Genomic DNA, 26,703 nt, shown 5'->3' with positions numbered 1-26,703 from the left:
TGGCTGACCCCTTAGTGGACCAAAATAATGTATCAAAATGATTTTATCTGACTTAAATGTTGGAACAAATCCAGCAGATGCATAAGATCCTGGATCTGGGAAGGAACAGCCAAACACAAAGGATTGTCCAGGGAGACCTGAGACCCCCAGCTGAACCTAAGCAAACCCTGGGGTGGAGAAGGGGTAACTCAGTCTGCTTTAGGAAAATGCGGATCTCAAGAGGAGGTCATTCCTTCTGCTTGGCTTTGGCTAGACCCCACCTCCAAGATGTAGGCCCACACATTCAAGGAACAGCTCCCTGAATAAGGAGAGGTTGAAAAAGAAGGAATTCTGAGAGGGGTGGTTGGGTGGGGGAGGGCAGGAGGGAAGAGCCGTGATCCAGGCGGTGGGACTCTTGGTGACTGTGCCAGGGGAGAGGGCAGAAAATCCGTTCGGGCCGATTTGGCTGATGCCATTCCTCCAGTCAGAGCTGGGAAGAGAGGAAGCTGCCTGTCTAGAATGGGCTGGATTGCCCCTTGCTGGAGGTTCTCAAGATTTGGGGAGGGGTTCCTCTCTGGGATAGTTTCATGGATTCCTGCATTGGGCAGAGGTTGGACTAGCTGACCTCTTAAGATCCCACCCAACTCATGCATGCAAAGCCTAGAGGATTCTCTGGAAAGAAGGCTCTGTCTTTGAATCCCGGGGGTATCTAGTGAGTCCAACAGGAAAGGAAGGCTCTGTTCTGCTGAGTCAGCCTGGACTGTGGACATGGCTGGCTCTATGTATTTGAGTTGAAAGCCACGGAGAGGGCAAGGTTGGCCCTGGGTAGGCTGGACAGTTGGCTGTCTGGGAAAATCCACAGTGGGGATTGGTGGAGCACGCAGCAACGAAGGGAGCCCCTCCTAGTCCCTGCTGAGTGTGGCCAAATGCATCCGTGGCCTTCAGGCCATGCTGGGGAAAGAAAAGCTGGGTTTTTCTTGTGCCAACCGAATGGGTGACCTTCCGCATCTGTTTATGCTGCCACATCCAGCCTTATAGCAGCTTAGCCTCAGATCAGTCCTGGCAGGTGGGACCTGATGCCAACCTCCCTGGCTCTGCTGCAGAGCAGAAATTCCCCAGGAAGCCCATCATGTACAGCCCTCCTTGGTGCCCAGAGCCAGGCCAATTGCAGCCACCCCCTTGACTCAAAACCTGGAACAGCTGAGGGCAGTTCTAGCCAGACGTGCTGCCCAGGAAAAGGCCTGATCCTGAGCCACAGAAGGGCCAGAAAGGGCTCCTCAAAAGCCATCTATCTGAGCCTGGCCTTGGGGTCAGGCCCAGCATCCTTCTAAGGAATGACGCAAACCCAGGAGTATGTCGACCGTAGCTGCGATGCTTGCAGGTCCACCTGCCTGGCTGCCCAACTTCAATGCAAATCAGGAGGTGGGGAAGAATTTGTGCATTATTCAGCCCAGCAGAGTCCACCAGCAGGTTTCTGAGACACCATAAAAGAGATTTTTCCAAAATGCCGAGTAGTGAGTAACAATGTCATATATAACTTGAGAAAAAACAGGAAATAAACCGGCCAATGGATCTGTATATGATGGCTCACTAATTAAGGGACATCAACTGCATCCATTCCTGGACTGCACAGATGACTGTCCTGACCTGCTAATTTCACTGCTAACCTGCCCCCCTCCATTCTGCCTCACAGCCAGGAACTGAAGGGTTGCGGCTTTCTGAAAAGATGCAGCCTTTGGGGAAGCAGGGATTCTCCCCTGGGCAGCCTTCCCTCGGCTGGCCGGCCGCTTTATGCCCTTCATGGTAGGCAAAGAGGCCTGGATGGTCCCAGGGCCAGGCAGGGCCCCCAGCAGGAAGCCCCCGGGCACTGGCAGCCCTCTCTGCAATCAACAAGAGAGGGGTGCCCCACCACCCTGTGTTCTGGCGTGCCAGCGTTTGTGGACGTCTCAGCCACGGTCCTCCTTCCCTGTCGCTTCGCCCTTCCGGGACACGAGGTTTGCAGCAGGTCTGCACCCTTGAGAAGGACACCAGAAGTCCGACCTCACCAAAGGCTTGCCTCTGTTTCAGTGACGATGCGAAGATGAGAATCAGTCAGTGTGACATGTGCAATTGCAGTTATTCATTTCTTAAATGTATACGCCACCCATCTTAGTCTGCAGTTCAACTCTGGGTGGCCTACAATTAAAAACATTAATATTAAAACATTAGGTACAATGATAAGGAATGAAAGGCAAGATTAATATGGGGTGGCATCTTCCCTCAAAACTCACCAGCAGCCAGCCCCTCCCCCCTAGAGCACCCCTCCTCCTTGGACCCAAAGCCAACCAGCAGAACCAGCCCTTAACGCCCTTCCGGAAAGCCAAAAGGCTGGGGCTGCAAGGTATTCCAAAGAGCGGGGGTGGAGGGCATGGCAGAAAGGATTCTCCTCCCAGATCCTCCTGGCCCGGTGCTGCTCGACTCCCATCCCAGACAGGAGTTGGCTGCCCGGACAGCGGGGGCGGGTGGCGGTGGCTTTCCCTCCCTCCCAGGCCTTGCGTGCCAGCCAAACCGGCTGCGCTCCTGACTCCGAGCAGCCTCTCCAGAGCCGGCGCATGCCGACGAAGGAATGAGGCGTGGTTGCGGGAAGGAATGTTGCAGCAGGCATGTCTGAGCTGCGGCGGGCCAGCGGCCCACTCCTGCCACGCCGCCCGCCTTCCTCGGAAATCCCTGGCCCAGCCTGGCTTTGTTCTGCCCCCCCTGCCCCCCAGCGCCGTATCCGGCTTTGGCAGCCGAGTCCCGCTTTCTTCCGGAGCAGCCCTTTCCCCACCTCTGGCCTCCCCTTAGACTAGAGCACGGCTCGGGAATCGCAGGCGGAGAAGCTCGGAAGAGATGGGGGCCCGGGGGAAGCCTCCAGGGAGCCGGCTCAGCACCGCAGAATCACACCTGGCCGTGAGAAGAGGGGAGGCGCAGCCGGTGCTCCAGGCGAGGGCGCGCCCCGTGCGGTGAAGCCTTGCTGGTTTGACAGGCTCCCTCGCTTCGCTGGGTTCCTGGGAGTCGCTCTGGAGACGGCGGTCTCCCCTCTGCCCCAGAGCCACCTCCCCAGGGAGCAGACGGGGAGGCCCTGAGCCGCCGGCCCACCAACCCACCCCACGGCATGGGGCGCCTCCCTCCACGGTTGGGCTCGAGCTGGGGAAAGTGGGGGAGGATTTCCCTGGGCTCGTTCCTGGCTCAGTGCTGCTCAGCCATGAGAAATCGCTCAGAGGAGGCGGAGAGAGAAGGACCGGGCAGACAGCACGAAGCAGGGCAGCGCAAACGCTGGAACCGTTGCATCAGGGAGAAAGGCCAAGCGGGCTGGCTCGGCTTGCTTGTACTGGTTGCAATCAGTTTGAGTTTGGGGAGGGGGCAATTTTTATTGAGGTACTCCAGCCAGAGTCAGAAATCATTGAGCAGCTTTATAAATCCTCTAAACAAATACAAGTTCTATTTTGGGCAGGAAAACTCAGAGGCAGGATTATAAAGTGGAAACATTTCCAAGTAACTTGCTTGGCAATCAAAACCTGGACCATCAACTCCATGGGTAACTGCTAAGTAGAAAATCATATGACAGGCTTACAATGTCTCTTCCCATTTGACCCTCAAAAGAGTCATGATTGTCCTTACTTCCACCTTCTCCATAACTCTGCTTGTCAGAAGCCAGTTGGCAAGCATGCAAATTTATTTATTTATTTTATTAGGCTTATATGCCGCCCTATCTCCAATGGACTCAGGGCAGCTCACAACAATAAAAACCACAATAATCCATTATACAAAGTTAAAATGCCTAATTAAAGCAGATAAAGCTAAAAAACCCATATAAAACCTCATCAGTCCAGGCCGGGGGACTCAAATAACCAAGTTTTTAATTTGCGGTGAAAGGTGCGAAGGTCAGGGGCCATTTGGAGTTGATTCCAGAGGGTGGGTTTGCCCACAGAGAAGGCTCTACCCCTGTGGGCCGCCAGCCGACATTGTCTTGCCGACGGCACCCTGAGCAGGCCCTTCCTATGGGTGCGAACTGGGCGATGGGATGTTGTTGCTGGCTGCAGGTGGTCCGCCAAATATCCTGGGCCTAAGCCATGTAGGGCTTTATAGGTCATCACCAGCACCTTGAATCTCACCCAGAGGGCAACCGGCAACCAATGCAGGTCGCGTAGGAGAGGTGTTACATGGGAGTATCGCGATTCTCGCATCACAACCCGCACGGCTGCATTTTGCACCAGCTGAAGCCTCCGAGTGGTCCTCAAGGGCAGCCCCATGTAGAGAGCATTACAGTAGTCAATACGGGAGGTGACTAGCGCATGAGTAACTGTGCATAGGGCATCTCGGTCCAAGTAGGGGTGCAACTGGCGCACCAGACGGATCTGGGCGTATGCCCCCCTGGTCACAGTCGTTATATGGTCTCCTAAACTCAACCGTGAGTCCAGGAGGACACCCAAGTTGTGTGCCCTGTCTACAGGGGGTAAAACTTCACCCCCTATAGCCAGCGATGGAACCTCTCCTATGGACCGAGATGTACCCACAGCCACTCGGTCTTGGCAGGGTTGAGTCAAAGTCTGTTCCTTCCCATCCAGACCCGTACCGCTTCCAGGCACCGGGCCATCACGTCGAGGGCATCACTGGGCTGGTTCGGAGTAGATATAAAGAACTGAGTATCGTCAGCGTATTGGTGGTACCTCACCCCAAAACCACAAATAGTGGTCTCATGACTCCAAATGATCCCTAAACAAGGCAGTTGGGAAATAAGGACTTCTGCACTGAAGGGCAGAACTTGTAAAGCAAAGCAAAGGGGAAAAAAAACAATAAAAATAGGCTGTCTTGGTGGGTCACCTGATCCAGCAGGCTGATCAAGGGAATCCCTGGCGGCATCATTGCTCTCCATTCCTAATAAAGACTGTGAGGAATGGCTGGGGATGATGGGTTGGGTAGACTGCAGGCAGGGGGACATGATCGGTTCTCCTACCTAGGCCCTCCAGAGTTGCACGGAGGAGACAGGCGGGTTTGTCCCAGGAGACAAGACAAGAAATAACAGGTTTAAAGAGAAAGGAAGTAAGATTCCAATTGTCACCAAGAATGCTTTAATCCTAAAGAGTTTGCTGGAGGTGCTTAACAAGAGGCGGATCTTCTGCTGGAGAGGCAGTAGCAGTGAACTAACTGGGCATGGGTTGGGCTAGATGACCTCCGATGTCCTTTGAAACCCTTCCCTTTTCTAATTCCAGGGCTGTAAAGGCAGGACAAGGGGCCAGGGCTCTGCTGGAGTGCTGGGCTCTTCTGCACCCCAACTTTGAGCCATAGGCTGCAGACCAAGATTTTACCCAAGATGTACCCCCCTCGCCCCCTTCTGCTGCAATGGTGTCAGTGACAGAATCAGTTGGAGAGGGGAGCAGGGGGAGGGTGCTGAAAGAGGCCAGGGAGGCTGTGGAGGAAGTGTCCAGGCTAACTGCCCGGGCCAAGGGCCTGCTCCCATTCCTGGCACAGGGGACAGGGTGTGTCTGTGTGCCTGTGTGCGTGTCCCTGGCCAGGCTCCTGCTCCTAATTGCTGGTGGGCTGTGCCAGCCTTTGGCACCTTTTATCCCGGGCAACCCAGCTCCCCAAAGGGGATCTTATTTGAAGCAGCCAAATTCTGGGGCCCAAGGGTCTCCAGGCCGAGGTGTGAGGCTTGCTGGGAGGCACTGTGAAGCACGTCAGGCCATACAGGGATCGCTCGGGTGTCAGGGCGGAGGCCACTCTCCCCAGGCCCCAAAGACGAGCTCTTCCAGAGCTTTCACTCTGCAGAACTCCTCTTGTAGCAGCGGGCAGAGGTAACCTTGGGGGACCCGTCACCCTACCCGCCCTCTTGCTGCCCAAGGTCCTCCACCTGCTGCAAGCACCTGCCCTCCTTCCAGACATCTCCACTGCAGTCTTTGGCCCCAGGGAAGGCTTTGATCTCTGGGTCCCTTCTAGGCTTGTGAGACCCCCACTCAAAGAGGCAGGGAACTAGGCTCCAAGGGCAGGCTGAGATGATTTTTGGAATGCAGGCAACCTGACCTGTCAAGCCTGTAGCCATCTTTGAGCGTCTTCAGGGTTACCACAGTGAGGCTGGATGGAGCTGTGGGAAAGGAGGGGGGAGTAGAGATAGCTGTGGGAATATGTAGCCAAAATAACATTCTTTCTTCTGGGAACCAAGGACACTCTCACCAGCACATGGAGGGGCGTGGATGGGAGGCATCCGGGATGGGAAGAGAGACTTGATTGGGGCATGTGATGGTTGTGTGTGATGGGGGGAAGAACTTTAGATTTTGAACTGGGTGGGGAAAACCCAGGGAACTTCAGTCGGGTTTTCACCAGCTGTGCCAATACGATATGCCTAATAAATCTATACTTTGAGGAACCCTGCCTTGGAGTTTTGATTTCATATGGGCTGTTACTTGTAACCTTGACAGACCCAGCTGAAGGCAGCCCTTGTAGTTCAGCCCCCACTGCCCCCCCCCGGGTCTGCAAGGAAAGCTGTGGGCCACGGCTAGATAGCTGGCAGTCAGCCCAGAGCACGCTCTGCCGAGACCTGCCTGCCTGAAGGACTGAGGTCAGAGCACAGAAGCGCTGCCTGCAAGCGTGAAAGTCAGCAAATACCTCAGCTGCCTGACTGCTTCAGCCTCCTGCCGCTCCAATGGGCTCGATCGTTCAGTGGGCTGGGGAAAGCTGGGCTCGGCTGGCCCTTGAGGACGGCTGCAGGAAGCCCAGGTGGGCGGCCTGAAAGGAGGCTGGATGTGCAGAGGAGCTGAGGAAAATGGGGCCAGAGGAGACTCCTGCAGGCTAGTCTTCCTGAGTCGCTTCTCCCTCTTCTAGTGTGCCGCCTCAATCCTGCACAGTTGGCACCCCTGGAAGAGAGTAGTCCGCTTCTGGTGAGGCTGCCCTGGGCCAGGAGCAGCAACTCTCTCCCCCCCCCCCCCAAGTTGATGGAGCTTGTAGAAGAAGCCTTGCCAAAGCCCAGAGGAGCAGCATGATGGAAGGGCCAGCAAAGAGGGGGAGAAGGGGCCAGCTGGGCTCCCAAGAGCCTGGAGCCCAGAAGAGGCAGAAGCTCTGTGGCAGTAGCAGCTGAGTGCTCAACCCCACCCCACCCAGCAACAGAAACCGGACCAGGTCTTGGGGGCATGGAATGAACGGCTTTGTGTGGACGAGGGGAGCCCAAATGTCTATGATTGAAAATATCAAAATCTCCCTGCGAGGATATGTCCAGATATTGCTCTTGGCCAATCAAATAGACCCCTCAAATCAGTGGATGTTATCAGGCATCAACAGAGCCCCATTTAAGGTGCCCAGGAAAAGAAGCTGGAGGCCCTGATGGCGGCAGATGAATGGTACATGACAAAGTGCTGGCAGAAGTGCCAGGCCTTGCCAGAGCTGGGAACGGGCTCCCTTTGTTCCAACTGCTACCCTCTGAGATTCCCAGGGAAAAAAAGCAAGTTGTGGCATATATTGCAAAGTCTGGGCAATGGCAAGTCAGCCCCTCCCTGAATCGGAGCCCCTTTGTTCCCAACAAGGTAAACAGAAATGGTGATGCAACGTATGTAAGCTGACATGAGAAGCTGAGGTTGAATTGCAAACATTTGCTGTCTCCACCCAAGGGCGCGATGGGGTGGGGGGTGGGGGAGTTTTTCCAATGAAGTGGCCCTCCACTGCCCTGGTTGGGGTTTAGCCAAGTCTAGCCTCGGCTCTGAGATTTCCTGGTGGTGTCCCGTCCAAGTGCTGCTTAACCTTTTGTGAGTAGTTGCAGCTGCCTTCTCCAAGGCAACGCAGACTGACAAAACTCATATGAAACTTAGCTGAGGTTCTACCGTCAAAGGCCCGGGCTTCAAACACGTCGGACGTTGTTCCTCCAGGCTCCTGACCTCTCTTTAGCAAGCAAACAAGGATGGGGAGCCTGCAACCCATAAGATCCTTTTCAAGCAAGATCCCTTTCTGTAAGACCTTCCCCCCAAGGTTGGCAGATGGTAGGTTGGCCTTCCGCCATGCCCTTAAAACTTCCTTTTTTCAGCAAGCCAGACTGGCTTAACATATTTTTTAACATATTTTTAAATATTTTTAATTGGTTTGTTATCTTAAATTGGGGCCAAATTAATATATATCCTTTTAATTGTTTTTAATGTTTGTATTGTATGTTTTTATCTGGCTGTACACCGCCCTGACTCCCTCGGGAGAAGGTGCGGTATATAAATTCGAAATAAAATAAAAATAAAAAGAATTTAAACCTTTCATGAAGTTCAACAAACCTATTTGACCCGCCTCTGCCTTGCCAAGAGGCCCGAATGCTGGGCTCACAAATGCCTCCGTTTCTACCGCCTTGTCTGGAATCCGCCGTTCAGCCCTTCCGACCTACTTGAGGTGGAGCTGCTGGCAGGTGCGGTGGAGGGATCTGAGCACCTTTGAGCACAAACTGATTGGCAATTCAGCCAGCCGTGTCATGCAGCTACTAAACAGGCAAAGGCAGTCCTAGACTCCGTTCCCTGCACCCAAACTGCCAATCACAGGTAGAAATGGGCCCCTCCAGTCCACCTGTTGAGACTCTCCCCCCCCCCTGTCAAGTTCTGGCACCACACTCAAAAAGGGCAGTGACAAATCGATGCGGACTCTGAGGAGCGCTCTCAGGAGAGCCATCGGGGGGTCTGGACACCAGGATTTCCCTGCTGGAACCTCAGGGTTTCCCCATGTGCCAAGAACCCCAGGGGTTAATAAGGCGCTTTTGCCTGGCCTGCTGTCCACTCTCTCCAGGCCAAGCCGGCATTCCCCCATCTCGACGGACAGAAACTTAGGGGTGAGTCAAGAGGAGGTCCGGCCTGCAGGGTGTAATCGAAAATGCTGGGGAGGAATGCCAGGAGGGTGGCTGTCAAACCAGCATTTTCGATTACACCCTGCAGGCCGGACCTCCTCTTGACTCACCCCTAAGTTTCCAGGGCCCTCAATGGCCAAGGGGGTCTGGTCTCTGCCGCCACCTCCACCCCACCCCCATCCAGACCATTTATGAAGGGGCCAAAAGGGTTTCTCCCTCCAGGGCTCTAGAGCCCAGCAATGCTCTCCGGGATCCCCTCCCACTCCTCTGCCTGGAGGTGACTCCTCCCAGTTTCCCAACCTGACTCGGGGGGGGGGGGGGAGGGGAGAGGAGAGGGTCATCCTGACACTTGGCTGACTTTGAGGGCATCCTCCTTTGCCAGAAGCTCAAACTCTTGGGAGTGATGCCGCCATTGGGTGGTCAAGGGAAGGCCTCACATGCAGTCTTCACCCAACCCACCCTGGTTTGGGCTTCCTGAGAAAGTCGGGGCTGAGGGTCACTCCTCCCCCAAGGGCAGAAGCAAAGTGTCAGCCCTGAAGCCCTTTTGGGAGCATCTTCAGGGGCGCCACAGCACAGCCGGTTGGACCGGAGCCGTGGGAACGTGAGGGGGAGAGAGAGATAGCTGGGGGGATGGGTAGCCAAAGTAACATCCTCTCCCGTGGGAGCTGGCACTGTGACCTGATTGGGCCATGTGATGGATCTGTGACCTGGGGGCAAGAACGTGGGTTTTTGATTTGGGTGGGGAAAACTCCGGGTCCTTCAGTCGGGATTTCACCAGCTGTGCCAATATGACATTCACAATAAATTCATGCTCCGAGGAAACTCCAGGCAGGCCTCAGAGTTTTGATTGCTTTGGGTCTGGTACTTGGGACCCTGACACAAAGCTGCTTCTCTGCCAGGATCTCCTTCGCTTCCCTCCACTCTTCCCTCTGCCTGAGTTTCGCTTCCAGTAGCTTAAAGCCCGTTTGCTGCACTCTCCAACCCCTCACCCCATCACCTGGAGGAATTCATGGGGGGGGGGCTGTGCTTGGAAACCCTTGACACCCGACCACAGAGGTTACCTGCCAGCCCAGGCCATGGCAGCCCCTGCCAACCTCAGCTCTTCCCCTGGTGGCTTCGTGAGGCCGCAGAGAAGGCAGCTATTTCCTCATGGCCCCAGGAAGCCCAACCTGAGCAGCTTCTCTGAGGAGGGCAGCCAGGAATGTGGCCTGCTGGCTGCCTCTGTTAATGCACCGCCTGGGTTCCCGGCACGCGCATACCCACACACACACCCTCACACTGTGCACACAGAGGCGGTGGAGATTGTAGAAAGCCTCGTGTTTATTGCTCCTGGTGCTGTGTCTGGCCCCAGGATTCAACCTGGCTGCTGCCTGGAGAGGGACGGTGTTCAGCCAGAGCAAGGTGCCACTCGTTCCAAAATCAGTCCCAGGCACACCAGAGCTTCACCCGAGGCCTCCGCTAGCTGGACAGCTGGCTGGTGGGAACACCAAAAAGCACCCCCCCTCGAAGGGTGGTCTTGCTCCAAGAAAACCTGAGCTGCGTTGCCAGGGAGGGCTGCGGAGAGCAGGGAGAGGGGAGTTGTGGGGAAAAGGGGGGCAGCCTGCTTAGCCTCCCAGGGACTGGGGTGCCAGTGGAGTGCTGCCCAGATGTGCTCCAGGGTCAGGGTGCAGGGACATCACTCGGGGCAGCTTCTCTTCTGGGGTGACCTACATAGAAGCAGAGAGAGCATTCCACAAAACAGGCCCAGCCCTTCACGGGGGCACCATAGTCGAGCAGCCACCCAAGTGCCCTGGATGGTTGCAGCAATCCTCTGGACATTTGGGTGCAAGGGCTGGCCTGCCTCTCAGCCGGGATGCATGCAGCCCCTCTGGCCACAGAGTCCAGCACCACACTCTCACCTGGGGCCTCAGCATCAGGCCCAGCTGCTCCAGTCGCAAAGGCCAACTCGGGCTCCCTCGTCACCCCAGCAGGACTGCAGGAGTGGAGGCACCGATCCCCTGAGCGTGTCCGCTGCAGAACAGCCTGGAAGAAGAGGGAGGAGAGGCCGACTGCAGGATTGCCAGAGCTGCCTCGGGGGCCATGAGGGAGGCACGCTGGGCCAGAACTCTGCCCACCTGCTCCTCCCCCCAAACCGGCTTACCTTCCTCGGGACAGGGCTGCTGGGCGCAGAGGCACTGCTGTACAAGCTGAAGCTAGAAGTGGAGCAGCTGGGGGAGAGCATCTTGGAGGCAGGGGCAGATTGGCTGCCTGCCCCCTTCCGTCCCAGAAGTCCCAGGGAGAGGTATCTTTCATTGATCTTCAGGTTGGTCCTTCCCTTGACTGCAGGAGAGAAAGTCACTAAGATGGGGAGGCTGGGGGAGGGGAGGGGGAGGCAATCGGACACCCATTCTGCTTGGCCTGCTTCTGAGGTTCTGGCACCCGCCCAGCCTCTCACCTCTGCAGGGGTCGTTCTTCACCAGGAACTCGTCCAGAGCCGTCCAGCCTCCCCCAACTCGCACCATCAGAGTACTTCGCAGAATTCGGACCATGCGCAGCTGCTGGCACTCCCCAAACTGGACAAGCAGTAGGAGGAGGGCATTTGACAGAGCCCATTTTTGGGGTCCCCATATGGGGAGAAGTCTCTCTTTCAGTCCCACCCTCCTCAGGCAGAGGCAGAGCACTGTGGCATGGCTGCCCCATTCATGGACCCCAAGGGCAGAGCTGGTGTGAGAAATGAGTGCCAGGAGAAGCCCCAACAGAGACCCTCTTCTGCCCCTTGGCTCCCCAGGCTCCCCTAGCAGCTTAGAGCACCCTGACTCTGGAAGCTGATGTGGGTCCCTGGTTTAGCAGGAAGGGCCAAGAGACTTGGGATGCAGAGGGGACAGGGCTAAGAAATCGGGGAGTGGACGACGACGACATAGGCTTACTCTATAACGGCTGGCGCTGATTTGCTCTACTTGGAAACGCTTCACACAGTTGCACTCGGCCACTTGTTGATTCACCTGGGTCACAAAAGAGAGGCAGTGGAGAGGAGAACCCCCAATTTCTCCTACACATGCATGCATCTGCAGGGGCCTAGACTTCACCCCAAGTTGCCAGCCTCTCTTTCTTCTCAGGGGAAATTCAATTGCCACATGCCTGGGGGTCCTTGCCTGCTCTCACTCAGCAATCGCTGGAACTCAGCCACCGCTGAGTGGGTGCTGCTTATGACCGGGCCTCAAAACCCACCCAGCACAGCATCCTCTCGTCACTTGGTCGCCTTTGCCAACCTGAATTGTGGACTTCTAATGAGAAAATTCAGCAGGGAAGCCGTCAGGAAGTAGCAAAAGGCGACCGTATGAAGTTGCACTGGAGAACGTCACAGGATTCACTGACAATGGCAACAGAAGTGTGAGCTCTTGCTTTACGGCTGCGTCACTTGGGTGATGGAAATCCCAGATCCAGAGGCCCTTTCCAGATGGTAACCCCCTGCACCCTTCCCGCCATTGATTCACATTCCTGGGCATCACCCCTCCCATTTTTCTGCCCAGCGCTGCCCCCTGGCGCTCAGCTGCCTCTCCAAAGGTGGGGGGAGTTGGCCTCAGACGCCCTCAGTGGGGCTAAGCATCTGCTGAGGCATCTGGGGCAGAGCCTCACCCTCCCTCCTCAGTTGGGCTGAAGAGCCCCAGTTCCCCTGCGGAGATTTGCGACTGCAGCCTCCTTAGGACTCCCGTTCTGCTCAGGTTCCTCTTTCAAAGGAAGTGCCTAAATGCCTCCCTGGGACAGAACTGGGGAGACTCTGAAGCTGCAGCTCTGGTGTCAAACTGCACAAGTGTGTGTATGGGTGGTGGGCACCGTGGCTCCCCTACCTCCTCTTGGATGTGGTCCACATTGGCCACCCTGTGCAGGATGTCCCGGCTGGGGTGCAGAGCGCTGATAAATTCATAATAATCAATGAAACCATCCCTGTTCACATCAAAGATTTTGGCCACTGCTTTCATCTCTGGCAGGCTGGTGGGGAACTCTGGAGAGGAAAGAAAGCAGTGGAAGAGGCCGACCTCCCCCCCTGCATCCCCGGCCATGTCCACAAGAGTCCATGAGGGGAAGCAAATGCACCGCAGAGGCCGAGGGGGCGGCCCTTGCAAGGGGCTTGCGCAGGAAACCTGGGCCTCTCGGCTTGTCCCCACAGAGGGCACCCAGCCCACATCTGTGGTGCCCTGCAGGAAGGCAGCCCCGGAGCGGCACTCACTGGAGGCCAGGACACGCCCGACAAACTCCTGCTGGGTGATGCGCCCATCTTGGCCTCGGTCAATGCTGCGAAAGATGTCCAGGACCCGGGACTTCCTGTGGCTGATCCACTGCAGGTACCGCTTTCGCCAGACAGTAAAGTCGAAGCCGGCCATTTCTTCCAGCTGTGTGCGACACAGAGAGTGCATGCATCCATCCACGGGTGCCAGGCGCAAGGACCCCACAAGGGCACCCGAGGAAAGTCCACAAGCAGGATTCCATGTCCTCCCTTGCTCCTCATCCCCATGGTGGACCGATAGAGGGAGCTGGCCCAGGAGGGGTCTGGCGCCATAGTTCCCCATCCAACTGCCCAGTCCCACTGGAGATATCCAAAGGCAGCCCAGGCCTCCCACCCAGACATCCGGGATGGTGGAATCCTGACCTCTCAGGGCTGCAAGGGGACCCGGTGCTTGCCACTCGACTCAGGTTCCTCCCTGCATCCGCCCCGCCACTCCAGGGTGGCTCTTCACCCATTGCACTTGGCTGTCCTCACCTCCTGAAGGCGCTGCTGAGAACTCTGGAGCCGATGCTGCCGGTCCTGAGCTGCCAGCCAGAGGCACTGCCAGCGGTGCACCAGTTGGGCTAGGAGTGGGTTCTGGGGCTCCAGGTCTTCCAGGGGCACGGAAGGCCGGGGCAAAGCTCTGCTAGCACCATGCCAACCTGCAAGGGGGGAAGGAGTGTCCCAGCTAAAACCTGGTGCTATTAAACCTGCCGCTTTGAAGGAGGCGGTGGTGAGGCCCCTCCTCAAGAAACCTGCCTTGGATCCAGCTGTTTTGAGTAATTTCTGTCCAGTCTCCAACCTTCGCTTTCTTGCGAAGGTTGTTGAGAGTGTGGTGGCACGTCAGCTCCCGATGGCCCTGGATGAAGCAGAGTACCTCGATCCGTACCAATGGGGTTTCAGGCCCGGATGTAGCACGGAGACGGCATTGGTCGCGCTGGTGGATGATCTCTGGAGGGCTCGGGACAGAGGTTATTCCTCTGTTCTGGTCCTATTAGATCTTTCGGAGGCTTTTGATACCATTGACCATGGTATCTTGCTGCGGCGCGAGGGGTTGGGAGTGGGAGGCACCTCTCGGGTCGGATGCAAGCAGTGTTGGCAGGAGGGCAGAGATTGACTATGAGGCCCCTCACTTGTGGGGTGCCTCAGGGGTCGGTTCTCTCGCCCCTTCTGTTCAACATTTATATGAAACCTCTGGGGGAGATCATCCGTGGTTTCTGGGTGAGGTACCATCACTATGCTGATGATACCCAGCTTTTTATATCCATCCTGAACCAGCCCAGTGATGCCCTCGACGTGATGTCCCGGTGCCTGGAAGCGGTACGGGTCTGGATGGGGAGGAACAGGCTTCGGCTCAACCCTGCCAAGGCTGAGTCGCTGTGGGTACCGGCATCTCGATCCGAAGGAGAGGTTCCATCGTTGGCTATAGGGGGTGAAGTTCCCCCCCCCCCATAGACAGGGCACGCAACTTGGGTGTCCTCCTGGATTCACGGTTGAGTTTAGATTATCATATAACAACTGTGACCAGGGGGGCGTATGCCCAGAATGGTCTGGTGCGTCAGTTGCGCCCCTATTTGGACCGAGATGCTCTACGCCCAGTTACTCATGCGCTAGTCACCTCTCGTCTTGACTACTGTAATGCTCTCTACCTGGGGCTGCCCTTGAGGACCACTTGGAGGCTTCAGCTGGTGCAGAATGTGGCCGCGCAGGTTGTGATGGGAGGGTCCCGATGCTCCCATGTTACACCTCTCCTACGCTACTTGCATTAGTTACCGGTTGCCCTCCGGGTGAGATTCAAGGTGCTAGTGATGACCTATAAAGCCCTACATGGCTTAGGCCCAGGATACTTGTCGGACCATCTGCAGCCAGCAACGGCTTCCCATCGCCCGGTGCGTTCTCACAGGGAGGGCCTTCTCCGGGTGCCATCGGGTAGACAATGTTAGCTGGCGGCCCCCAGGTTTACAGCTTTCTCTATGGGCACAGCCACTCTTTGGAATCAACTCCCCCTGGGGCTTCGGTTGGCTCCTGACCTTCGCACCTTCCACCGCGAATTAAAAACATGGCTGTTCACATCGCCCAGCCTGGACTAAGGGTTTTTTTGATTATTTTAATGGGTTTTAATATATGTTTAAATTATATATTTATACATTTATGTATTTTATGTATGCATATTTATGTATTTTATGTTTTATTGGGTTTGTTTTTATTTGTTGTGAGCCGCCCTGAGTCCTACGGAGATAAGGCAGCATACAAATTATATTAAATAAATAAATAAATAAATAAATAAACAAACAGCTGGCTGCCATTTGAGAGAAAGCATGTAGGGGCCACGTGAAAACCCTGAGTATCCCCCCCCTGCCCCCCAGGGGCCAATTATGGCATCCAGACCAGGGGCAAATGTAAGAGGACCTGTGAGCTGGGTTTCAGCACAGGTCTCTGCTCACCTGTCCTCACCTACCCTCCTGTAAGTTGACTGTGGGGCAGAGGAGAGAGTGAGTGAGCAGGCTGGACACAGGCCAGAGCTGAAGGAAGGCTGAGAAAGAGGCTCAATAAGACAGCACCTTGATCTTCTTTGGTTCAAGATGGATGGAGAGAAACCTCTCAGGGGCTTCAAGATTCTGCCCTTCTCCCTTAAGAGCACCACCATTCCTGGGATCTTACCAGGCCTGTTCCTTGACTGCCATCAGTCCTGAAAGGCCCTCCCTACCGCATCTTACGCTAGATAAACCTGGGGGGAAGGGGAGAGGGTTATTTTGAAATTTCTTTCTCATGCCTCCTTCTCTCCCAGGACTGCACAAAGTTCTCCAGCCGTCCCCTGCCTGTTCCTAACCCTAACCCTAACCCCCTCCCCCCCATGACTAGAAGCAGTAATGAGGCTGCAGTGAGGTCCCTGTCGAAGGAGAGGAAGGAAGGGGGCTCCTGTTTTCTCCCCCTCCCTTCCCACTGTGGAGGCGGCAGCTGCACCTGGGAAGCCCATTTGGGGGGTGGGGATGTGAAGCACTTGGGGAAGGAGTGGGAAGGAGAGCATCTGGTGTGGCCTTTATCCATACTCCAAAGGCACACTTGTAAAGCAACACACATATTACAAAACACCAATAAATCTCTTGTGCTCCAAAGAAAGCCACATCTGAGCAAAGTGTCATGTCTTCAGGCCTTAATTCCCCTTTCCCCTCCCACAATTAATGGTCCATCATCCCCACCTCATGCTCTCTGTGGCCCTCCGAAGCCGGGAACACTCACTGCTTGAATCTGGATCCCGGAACTATGGGTCCAGCTCCACCCGCCCTGCAGCTTTCCCAAGGCCCAGCCCCCACCGCCACCAGAACCGGTGGGGGGGCTCCAGGGAGAGCCCATCTCTGCCTTCCTGGCAACCAAACAATTGGCGCAGCCTATCCAAGGTGCTGGGGAGAAGCCCAACCAAGTGAAGCATCCTCTTCTCACAATGGCCAGCCAGAAAAGCACACAAGGATAACCACAAGGCAAGGGGGCCCTCCTCCCATCCGAAGTACTCTCTGCTCCAGGCCATCTTCCGACATTGCTGGCACCCAGCCACTCAGCTTATTCCATCAAGGCTTGTTCTCCTGGGGGACTTCCAGGGAAGAAATGTTAACCAAAGACACCTCTGGAAAAAGCAGAGCCAATGACCATAAAGGAAGGCAGAGCCACCTAGTAAACCTGCTCTGTGAAATTCCTCTCTGTACAAGAAGAGGACTTGAGATCACCCACAAGTGTTCCAGACAGCAGCTCCTCATGCGGAGACCATAAGACAGTGCTCTCTGGTGGGTTTAGAAGGAATGCCTGGGAGACAAGGGGAAGCCATTTTCACTCAGTTGGTTCCTCTATGGACACTAGGGTCATATATTCCTTTTGTAATAATTTTTGGAAATTGCTTGTTAACTTCTCTTTGGCTCCTAGGAACCTTTGGAGCGATAACACTAGGTGAGTTTCCTCCAATCCTTAGCCAAAGAGGTTTTAAATGTGGGTGACTAGAACATTAATTTTTTGGAAAATTCCATATGAACTGGATTTGAAATAAGATTTTGAAATTCATTATAAGAATCCTTCCGGTGGGCAAACACTGTTGTTTTGAATTCTTTAAAAAATCCTATGGTGGTAGTACGGGACTTCAAAGATTGGACCGTAGAGGGAACCAGAAAAAACATAAGATGACAATTAAAGGAAGAGAATGTTTAAAGCTTATTTGCTTATGCAGAATGGAGTGGAATACTTTAACATTATATTTATTGAAGGACACTTGTGAACAATGGACCCAGAAATTAATTTTAAAAGTGTCTGTTCTTATAATCTCTGTTTAAAACATGTTATGGGAGGAGATCAAATTTTACTGGACAAGACTGAGGCTGATCTGAAAGTGGATTTTAAGATGACAGGCTACAAGAATGACATGGAAAAAGATGCTGTGCAGGATATACAAATGGAACTGCTGATGCTGCTGTCTTAATAATGAAAGGAATATACAAATAACAAAAGAATGGCCCGGACAATGTTCCTACATTGGATTTACAAGAGAGGCTTGTTAAGGTATTGAAGGATTTGCGAGAAGGGACCAAATGAAAAAAAGTTCTAGAACATCATGTGAAGCAATCAGAGATCAAGAACCATTACAAAAAAGTAAACAGGAGCTTATAGAAAAATATTTAAACGATAAAAGAGTTACAAAAATTACTGATCAACAAAAGGAAAGAATGAATTATCCTATAACAGAGGAGGAGATAATAGTAGCAATTAAACAGTTAAAAACAGCTAAAGCTCCTGGCACGGATGGCTTGACCGCAGTGTATTACAAAACTTTGCAAGCTGAAATGGTGGAACAACTTAGAGATTTATTTTGTAATATTCAGCAAGGGGGTAAAATACCCCCATCATGGACAACAGCTTACATATCTTTGATACCAAAAGAACAAATTGGTCCTAAAAAACCAGAGAACTATAGACCAATATCTCTTTTGAATACAGATTATAAAATCTTTGCGAAAGTACTAGCCAACAGGTTGATGCCAGTAATTCAAAAGGTGATTCATGATGATCAAGCGGGATTTATCGAGGGCAGATATATGAAGGACAATGTAAGGCAAGTAATAGATTTATTGGAATATCTTGAGAAGAATAAACAGATTCCTGCAGTGCTGGTCTTTTTGGACGCAGAGAAGGCCTTTGATAGAGTGGATTGGAATTTTCTACTAAAGACTTTAAAAAAGATGGACTTTGGGGATCAATTTATACAGGCGATTTCGGCAATTTATCAAGAGCAAAAGGCACAGATCATTATTAATGGAAGTCTGACAACAGAGTTTAAAATTGAAAAAGGAACAAGACAGGGATGTCCGTTGTCCCCACTTTTATTTATTTTAACACTAGAAGTCTTGCTAAATACAATACGGGACTCTAATATCTTGAAAGGTATAAAGATTAGGCAAGAGGATTACAGAATAAAGGCATTTGCAGATGATCTGGTTGTTACCCTATCACAACCAATGGAATCAATAATCTTGATGAAGGACATTATACAAGACTATGGTAAAGTTTCAGGTTTTAGATTGAATCCAAAAAAGACTAAAATGATAGCTAAAAACATGACACAAGATCGTAAACATGAGCTTGAAAGGAGGGCAGGTTTTGAGACTGTACCTAAGGTAAAATATCTAGGAGTTCAGGTTGCAGAATCAAACATGAAATTATTTCAAAATAACTATGAGGTGTTGTGGCGAGAGGTGCAGAAAGATATGGAGACTTGGAAAAAACTGCAGCTGTCTCTACTTGGAAGAATAGCAGCAGTTAAGATGAATATTTTGCCAAGATTTCTTTTTTTGTTTCAAATGATTCCGGTGCTTAAAAGTGACAAACAATTGAAAGTTTGGCAATCTGGAGTGAATAAATTCGTCTGGAACGAGAAGGAGCCGAGAGTGAAATTGAAAATTATGCAAGATGTTCCAGAAAGAGGAGGTCTTAAACTTCCAAACCTACAGCTATATTATGATGCAGCAGCTTTAACTTTAACAAGTGATTGGTTTGGAAGTAAAAAGGCTGGAATATTGAATGCAGAAAGTTTTGATCTTGAATTTGGATGGCATGCTTACTTATTTTATGATGACAAAGTTGATAAAGTATTTAAAAGTCACATACTTAGGGACTCTTTGATGAGAGTTTGGAAGAAGCATCGACTCAAATGGGATTATAAAATACCGCTATGGCTGGATCTTGGTCATACTTTGTGGAATACAAATATAATGTCACTCGGGGGGTTTTTATACAAAGAGGTTCTTTTTACAGATGCGGGCAGATGGCAGCTGAAGACATTGCAGACACTGTTGGACGAAGGGATTAATTTAACTTGGTTACAATATAATCAATTACAATTGAGATGGAAAGAGGACCAAAAAACTGGTATTATGTTGCATGAGGAAGAATTGGTTAGACATATAAGAGAGAAAGGTCCAATGCATATCAAAAGGCTTTATAATGTTTTGCTAGAAAGGGACTCAGAAACCGAATTAGTTAAAGACTGTATGATTAAGTGGGCACAAAATTTTGAAGAACCAGTGATGTTGGAAACATGGGAAAAAATTTGGGTTCAGAATGTTAAATTTACACAGTCGCAGAACCTGAGGGAAAATTTCTATAAAATGTTTTATAGATGGCATTTAGATCCCAAAAAGTTGTCATGTATGTACCCTAATGTTCAGCCAAAAGAGATGTGAATGTTTGGATGCTACGTATTATCATGTTTGGTGGACCTGTAGGAAAGTTAAGGCTTTTTGGATAAAAATTTGGTGGGTCATGCAGAATGTTTTAAAGAAAAAAATTCAATTTTCTCCACAACTGTTTTTATTGGGTATAGTTAAGGGTTTTACATTGGGTGAAACAAAATTGATATTGTATATGATAACAGCAGCAAGATTGTTGATAGGTAAATACTGGAAGAATGAAGCTTTGCCCACTATCGAGGAATGGACTTTGAAGATGGCCAGTTTTGCAGAGATGGCGAAGATTTCAGCATATTTAAAAGATTGTTCACAAGAGACTTATGAATGGGAATGGAAAAGGTGGATAGAATATGTTCAGAACAAATATCAAACTAGAAAGTATCAAATAGCTTTTATTTGAAAATAATGTATTGGAAATATTTTAATGTAAGGAGGTAAAGAGAAAAATTATACAGGGGAGGGAGGGGTTCAAGTTTATATATAAGTGTTATATTAAGGGTTTTTTATGAGTATGAGTATATTATAGGGAAGTCTGGGGGGGAGGGGAGGGTTAGGGAGGGTTAGGGAGGTTGGGAAGTCTGGGGGGGAGGTGGGGGGGGAAAGGAGTGAAAATGTAATTGTAAAACTTTTGCAATAAAAAAAATAAAAAAAAAAAAGTAAACAGGAGCTGGAAAATGAAATTGACGAAGCATACAGGATTCATACGAATTATGCACAGAGAAATATGCACAGAGAAATTATGCACAGAGAACTTCCGAGAGAAGTTCATGTTAAATTTGTGAGGAAAAAAAAAAAAACCTGGGATGAACTATATAGCAAAACAAGAGAAAACCCCCTGACGTATAACGGAAAGGAGATCATAGTGTTAAAACAGATCCCGAAAAGAATAAGGGAGCAGAGACGAAGCTACCACTTTCTTTCCACACAGTTGTTAAAATACGGAGTGATGTTCTGATGGCTCATCCTGGAGGGGATGCTAATAACATGGCAGGAGAAGAAATTCCGGATTGACACCTTGGAAAAGGCACAGGAATTTTACCACCACTATTTAAGTGGGGAGGACGAACAGGATAGTAGGGAGGAAGGGACTTCTGGTTGGCACCGCAGGCTCCGTGGACGGTCATTTATGACCGCCAGCCCTGCGTCTCCGTAAAAGCCGCTTTGACAGTGCAAATTGGCTGTCTAGCGGCTGAAAAACTCTCCTTCGAGAAAAGGAGGAGAGGAGAGCCAGTGGGCGAGAGTAGAGCTCCCCGAAAGCCCTCTGGAACATTTCCAGAGGCTTGGAGGGTGAGAGCTCCCCAGCCAGCCCGCCAAGAAGCTCCGGCGCCAGGACGACTCTGTGAAAGCAGAGTGAGAAGCCGCGATCTGATCCTGCTTTTAAAAGTGAGTTTGATTGATTTCAAGCGCAGGCAGAGCGGAAGACAGGAGAACAAGCCTTAAAAGTACAGAGCTTAACTCCGAAGTTACTTTGTTTCAATTTGAATCTTAAACTGGAGGCGGAAGATGGCATCTTTGTTATGGTTTTGAAAGTGAAAGCCAGAAATGAAAGTGCTTGAGAACTTTGCGCTGGGAGAGTGGATTAGCTGCCTATTAACTGCTGGGAACTGAGAGTTCGTGGAGGAAAGAGAATAAAAAAAAACTACTCTGCCTGGCAAATTAGAGACTATAAATCATAAACATCTTTAAAGACTTGGTGGCTTTTAAAGAAAAGAGGGGGGGGAAGGAAAAAAATGGCTTCTAGACAAGTGAAACCAGGAGCTGCTAAAGGAGGGGGAGGTTCTCCAGTTGTGTCAGTGGTGACATAGAAAGCACAATTTCCGGCTGATTCACAGAGCCAGACCCAGAGTCAAGATGCAGCACTTAATGATTTTAAGGAAGTTATGAAAGAAGCCATGAATAATCAAGCAATAGCAATGAGAGAAGCAATGAATAATTTAACACTACTTGTTGAAGGGAAATTTAAGAAAATTGAGGAGGATATAAGCTCGATCAAGGAAGCAGTTGCAGATGAACACGATAAAATAAGAGGATATTGTTTTTGCTGTATCAGGACTCTCAAACCTTGTTATCCAGCTTGATGGGAAAGTTGAAGAAATTAATGAAGCTAACTTAAATCTGGAAAGCAAAATGGGTGATGTCATGACCAGAACAGAGAAAGTGGATGATAAATTGCTAATGTTACAATACAGATCCATGGAGTTTGCTCTGAGATTGAGAGGCCTGAAGGAAAATAGCAAAGAAAATTTAAAAGACATTTGTGCTGATGCTATGGCGGAGATAATTAAAGAAAGACCAGAAGATGTGGCAATCCAAATTGATAAAATTTACAGGATTAATTCCTGGTTGGCAAAACAAAGACAGCTGCCAAGAGATGTGGTGATTTACTTTACAACTAGGAGGATCAGAAATGAAATTTTACAAGCTTCTTACAAGAATAAAGTTCAGGTGGCTGGGCAGGAGGTGGTTTTGAAAGAGATTCCTCCAAAGATGCTGACAAGCAGGAAAGACTTTGGCTTTCTGGTAAATGAGCTGAGAAATCAACAAGTGGCATACAGATGGGACGTTCCAATTGGTCTAATAGTGACTTATAATGGAGAAAGATACCGGTTAAACACAGTTTAGAAGGCAAAAGACTTTTATGTAAATGTGTTACAGGCTGGATACCCACCCTCACCGGGGGGGGGGGAGGAAGAAAATGGAGATGTTACAACAAGAAAAAGATGGAAAACAGATAACAACCTACGCTGAAGTTGCAGCTGGAGGAATTATCATGGAAGAAGATTTGGATCTTGGGGGCTTACCCCCAACTTTGGAACCACCTAAGAAGGGAGAGCCGAAAGTACAATGACTGACCCGATCAACTTATAAATTACAACAACAACAATCAAAAAGGCAACAATCTCAAGATTTATCTCAAGAAGTCCAAAAAACAGAAGCAGTGGGGGGGGGCTAGGCCGAAGAGTAAGGTGGAGGAGGAACTTCAGCTGATGCTCACAAGGCTTCGAAAGGCTAAAGATGGCAACTAAATTCCTATCTTGGAATGTCAATGGCCTAAACTCACCACAAAAAAGAAAGTAAGTATTTCACTACTTGAAACAATTTAACAATGATGTTATTTGCTTGCAAGAAACACATATTAGATTATCAGACCAAAAATATTTGATAAATTCAAGATTAGGCACAAATTTTGTGGCATCAGCGCCAGAGAAGAAAAATGGACTAGTTATATATGTAAGGAAAGGACTATCAGCTAATTTAATTGAGGCAGATGATCAAGGAAGATATATTGCAATTGAATTATTAACACAGACTGGAAAAATGCTTTTTATTGGAATATATGCCCCTAATCAGCAACAAGACAAGTTTTATAAATTTTTACATACTAAAATAATACAATGGGACTATAAATCTTTTATATTAATGGGTGATTGGAATGAAGTAATTGACATGCAGAAAGATTAAAAAAAGCTTATCAAAGACTTCAGCACGTGCAAAACTACCTAAATCTTTTTTTGATATGATGGAAGATATAGAACTGAGAGATATCTGGAGAGAACGTAACCTGGAGGAAAAAGATTTTACTTTTTTTTCTGATAGACATCAATCCTTCTCCAGGATTGATTTTATACTAATCAGAAATGATTTTGTTTCCAGGGTGAAGACGAAGAAGATATGGCCAAGAACTTTAACTGATCATAGTCCGGTTTGGGTTGAATTTGAACAGGAGAGGAGGGAAAGGAGGTCATGGAGGTTAAATGAAAACTTATTTAGATATGAAGAAAATGTAAAAGAGCTTAAAAAACAAATGAAAGAATTTTTTGTTATTAATATGAATAAGGGTACTCCTATGGAAATGGTCTGGGATGCTAGCAAGGCTTATATGAGGGGTATCTTAATACATATGAACAATAAATATAGACTAAAACAACAAAAGAAGCGTAAAGAGATAGAAGAAGAAATAAAAAAGAAAGAACAATTACTTATATCTAATCCAGGAGATAAGAAAGTAAAAGAAACAATAAATATACTACAAGGGCAATTTAATATGTTAATGGCTGATCAGATGGCAACTAGTTTACAATATGCTAAACATAATACATTTTGTAATTCCAATAAACCAGGTAGGTGGTTGGCCTATATGTTGAGGAAAAAACAGAAATCACGAGTCATTAGTAAGATAGAATATAGAGGTAAGGAAGTTTACCAACAGAATATGATTAAAAAGGCTTTTTTGGAATTTTATACAAAGTTATATGCTAGTGACCCAATACAAGGTATAGATATAGATATTTAAAGGAAGGGGATATTTTGGAATTAACGTTGGAACAGAAGGAAGGATTGAATCAACCAATAACTTCTGAGGAGATTGTTGCGGCAAGTATCTGGATTTAAAGAGACTGGAATGGAGTCCTGGACCCTAAAAAGGATAAAAAAGGATCTTTGCAAAATATTCAAACGCGTGCCAGACTGCCTAAATCTTTTTTTGATATGATGGAGGACATGGAGTTGAGTGATATTTGGCGAGAGCGGAACGTAGAAGAAAAAGATTTTACTTTTTTTCCGATAGACACCAGTCATTTTCCAGGATTGATTTTATACTAATTACTAATGATTTCCTTTCCAGGGTGAAGGAAACGAAGATATGTCCAAGAACATTATCAGATCACAGCCCGGTTTGGATGGAATTAGAGCATGAAAAGGGACCCAGGAAGTCCTGGAGGTTGAATGAAAATTTGTTTAGATATGAGGAAAATGTGAAAGAATGTAAAAAATTTATGAAAGAATTTTTCATTATGAATATGCATAAAGGTATATCTATGGAAATGGTTTGGGATGCAAGTAAAGCATATATGAGAGGTATTTTAATATATTTGAATAATAAACATAGACGTAGACAGGAAAGAAAACGGAAGGAACTAGAAGAAGAAATAAAAAATAAAGAGCAAGTATTAATACTAAATCCAATAGATAAGAAAATAAAAGAAGCAATTAATTTACTGCGAGGGCAATTTAATATGTTTTTTTTTATTGCAAAAGTTTTACAATTACATTTTCACCCCTTTTTCCCCCCCCACCTCCCCCCCCAGACTTCCCAACCTCCCTAACCCTCCCTAACCCTCCCCTCCCCCCAGACTTCCCTATAATATACTCATACTCATAAAAAACACTTAATATAACACTTATATATAAACTTCATATATATAAGTGGCAATTTAATATGTTGATGGCAGAGCAGGTGGCAACTAATTTGCAATATGCCAAACATAATACTTTTTGTATTGCTAATAAAGCAGGTAGATGGTTGGCATATTTGCTCAGAAAAAAACAAAAGAGAAAATAGAATATAGAATATAAGGGTAAAGAGGTGTATCAGCAAAATATGATTAAAAAAGCAGTTTTAGAATTTTATACGAAGTTGTATACTAGTGATAAAATCCAAGGTATAGATATAGACAAATATTTACAGAAGGAGAATATTTCTATAGTTTCAGAAGAGCAAAGGGAAGGTTTGAATCAATTGATAACTTCTGAGGAAATTGTTTTAGCAATAAAACAATTGAAAGTGGGAAAAGCCCCTGGGACAGATGGATTGACAGCTGTTTACTATAAAAATCTGCAGATAGAAATGGTGGAACCACTTAAAGAACTATTTAACAAAATACAAACTGGAGGAGAAGTACCTCCTTCCTGGAGAACAGCATTTATTTCCTTGATCCCAAAGGAGGATCAAGATCATACTCAGCCAAAAAACTATAGACCTATATCATTTCTAAATACAGATAAGATTTTTACTAAAATATTAGCAAATAGGCTAATGCCAGTTATGCAACAAATGATTCATAATGATCAAACTGGTTTTATTAATAGGCGATATATGAAAAGTAATGTAAGGCAAATAGTTAATATATTGGAGTATTTGGGAAAGAACAACCAGGTCCCTGCAGTGCTTATATTCTTATAAGAATATTAGATGCGGAGAAGGCGTTTGATCGATTGAATTGGAATTTTTTATTGAAAATAATTGAAAAGATGCAGTTTGGAGAGTATTTTACACAATCTATTAAGGCAATATATCAACAACCAACAGCACAAGTAATAATCAATGGTAGTTTAATGGAAACTTTTAACATAGAAAAAGGAACAAGACAAGGATGTCCCTTATCTCCATTACTGTTTATTCTGACTTTGGAACTTTTGTTGAACAAAATACGTGGTTCAGATAAAATAAGGGGAATTAAAATTAGGCATGATGATTACAGATTACGAGCATTTGCAGATGACCTGGTTGTGACTTTGACCCAACCAGTAAAATCGGTTATAGGTTTAATGGATATAATTAATCAATATGGACAAGTATCTGGATTTAAAATAAACACAGGGAAAGCAAAGATAATAACTAAAAATATGGTTACAAGTCAAAAAGAATAGAAAGAATAACGGGATTTGAAACAGTAAAGAAGGTTAAATATTTAGGGGTTTATATTATGACATCAAATGCGAAATTATATAAGTATAATTATGAATTGTTGTGGCAAAAAATACAGAAAGAGATAGAAAACTGGAAAAAATTGCAACTATCGTTGTTGGGAAGGATAGCTGCAGTGAAAATGAATATTTTGCCAAAGTTCTTATTCCTTTTCCAAATGATACCAATATTGAAAAAAGATGGAAATTTGAATGAATGGCAGATGGGCATTAGTAATTTTGTGTGGGCAGGAAAGAGACCGAGAATAAAACAAAAAATAATGCAAGATATACGTGAAAGAGGAGGTCTCAAAATACCTAATTTAAGATTGTATTATGAGGCAGCTGCTCTCTCAGTAATTAGCGATTGGATTAACTCAACAGAAGAGAGAATACTGAATATTGAGGGATATGATTTGCTATATGGGTGGCATGCATATTTACTATATAATAAAAAGGTGGACAAGAATTTT

General features: G+C 48.4%; 1 protein-coding gene across 1 annotated transcript in view; it reads right to left on the bottom strand.

Annotated features, from left to right (window-relative positions):
• Positions 1 to 10,101: 10,101 nt before the first annotated feature.
• LOC117666930 (microtubule-actin cross-linking factor 1, isoforms 6/7-like) overlaps positions 10,102 to 26,703 on the bottom strand; it is a 52,195-nt gene continuing 35,593 nt past the window's right edge. The window contains exons 28-35 of the mRNA XM_087890778.1: positions 13,536 to 13,702; positions 13,005 to 13,167; positions 12,625 to 12,779; positions 11,704 to 11,778; positions 11,232 to 11,349; positions 10,938 to 11,116; positions 10,696 to 10,819; positions 10,102 to 10,503 (exon numbers count right to left, since the gene is read on the bottom strand). Coding sequence (XP_087746904.1) covers positions 10,457 to 10,503; positions 10,696 to 10,819; positions 10,938 to 11,116; positions 11,232 to 11,349; positions 11,704 to 11,778; positions 12,625 to 12,779; positions 13,005 to 13,167; positions 13,536 to 13,702 — 1,028 coding nt within the window. The 3' untranslated portion in view covers positions 10,102 to 10,456. The remainder of the gene's footprint in view (positions 10,504 to 10,695; positions 10,820 to 10,937; positions 11,117 to 11,231; positions 11,350 to 11,703; positions 11,779 to 12,624; positions 12,780 to 13,004; positions 13,168 to 13,535; positions 13,703 to 26,703) is intronic.

Source organism: Pantherophis guttatus, chromosome 3, assembly GCF_059756535.1.
Source record: "Pantherophis guttatus breed Tessera chromosome 3, ASM5975653v1, whole genome shotgun sequence".
Classification (NCBI taxonomy): Eukaryota; Metazoa; Chordata; class Lepidosauria; order Squamata; family Colubridae; genus Pantherophis; species Pantherophis guttatus.
The sequence above is the reverse complement of the archived record's forward strand: the minus strand, read 5'-3'. Positions and strand labels throughout refer to the sequence as shown.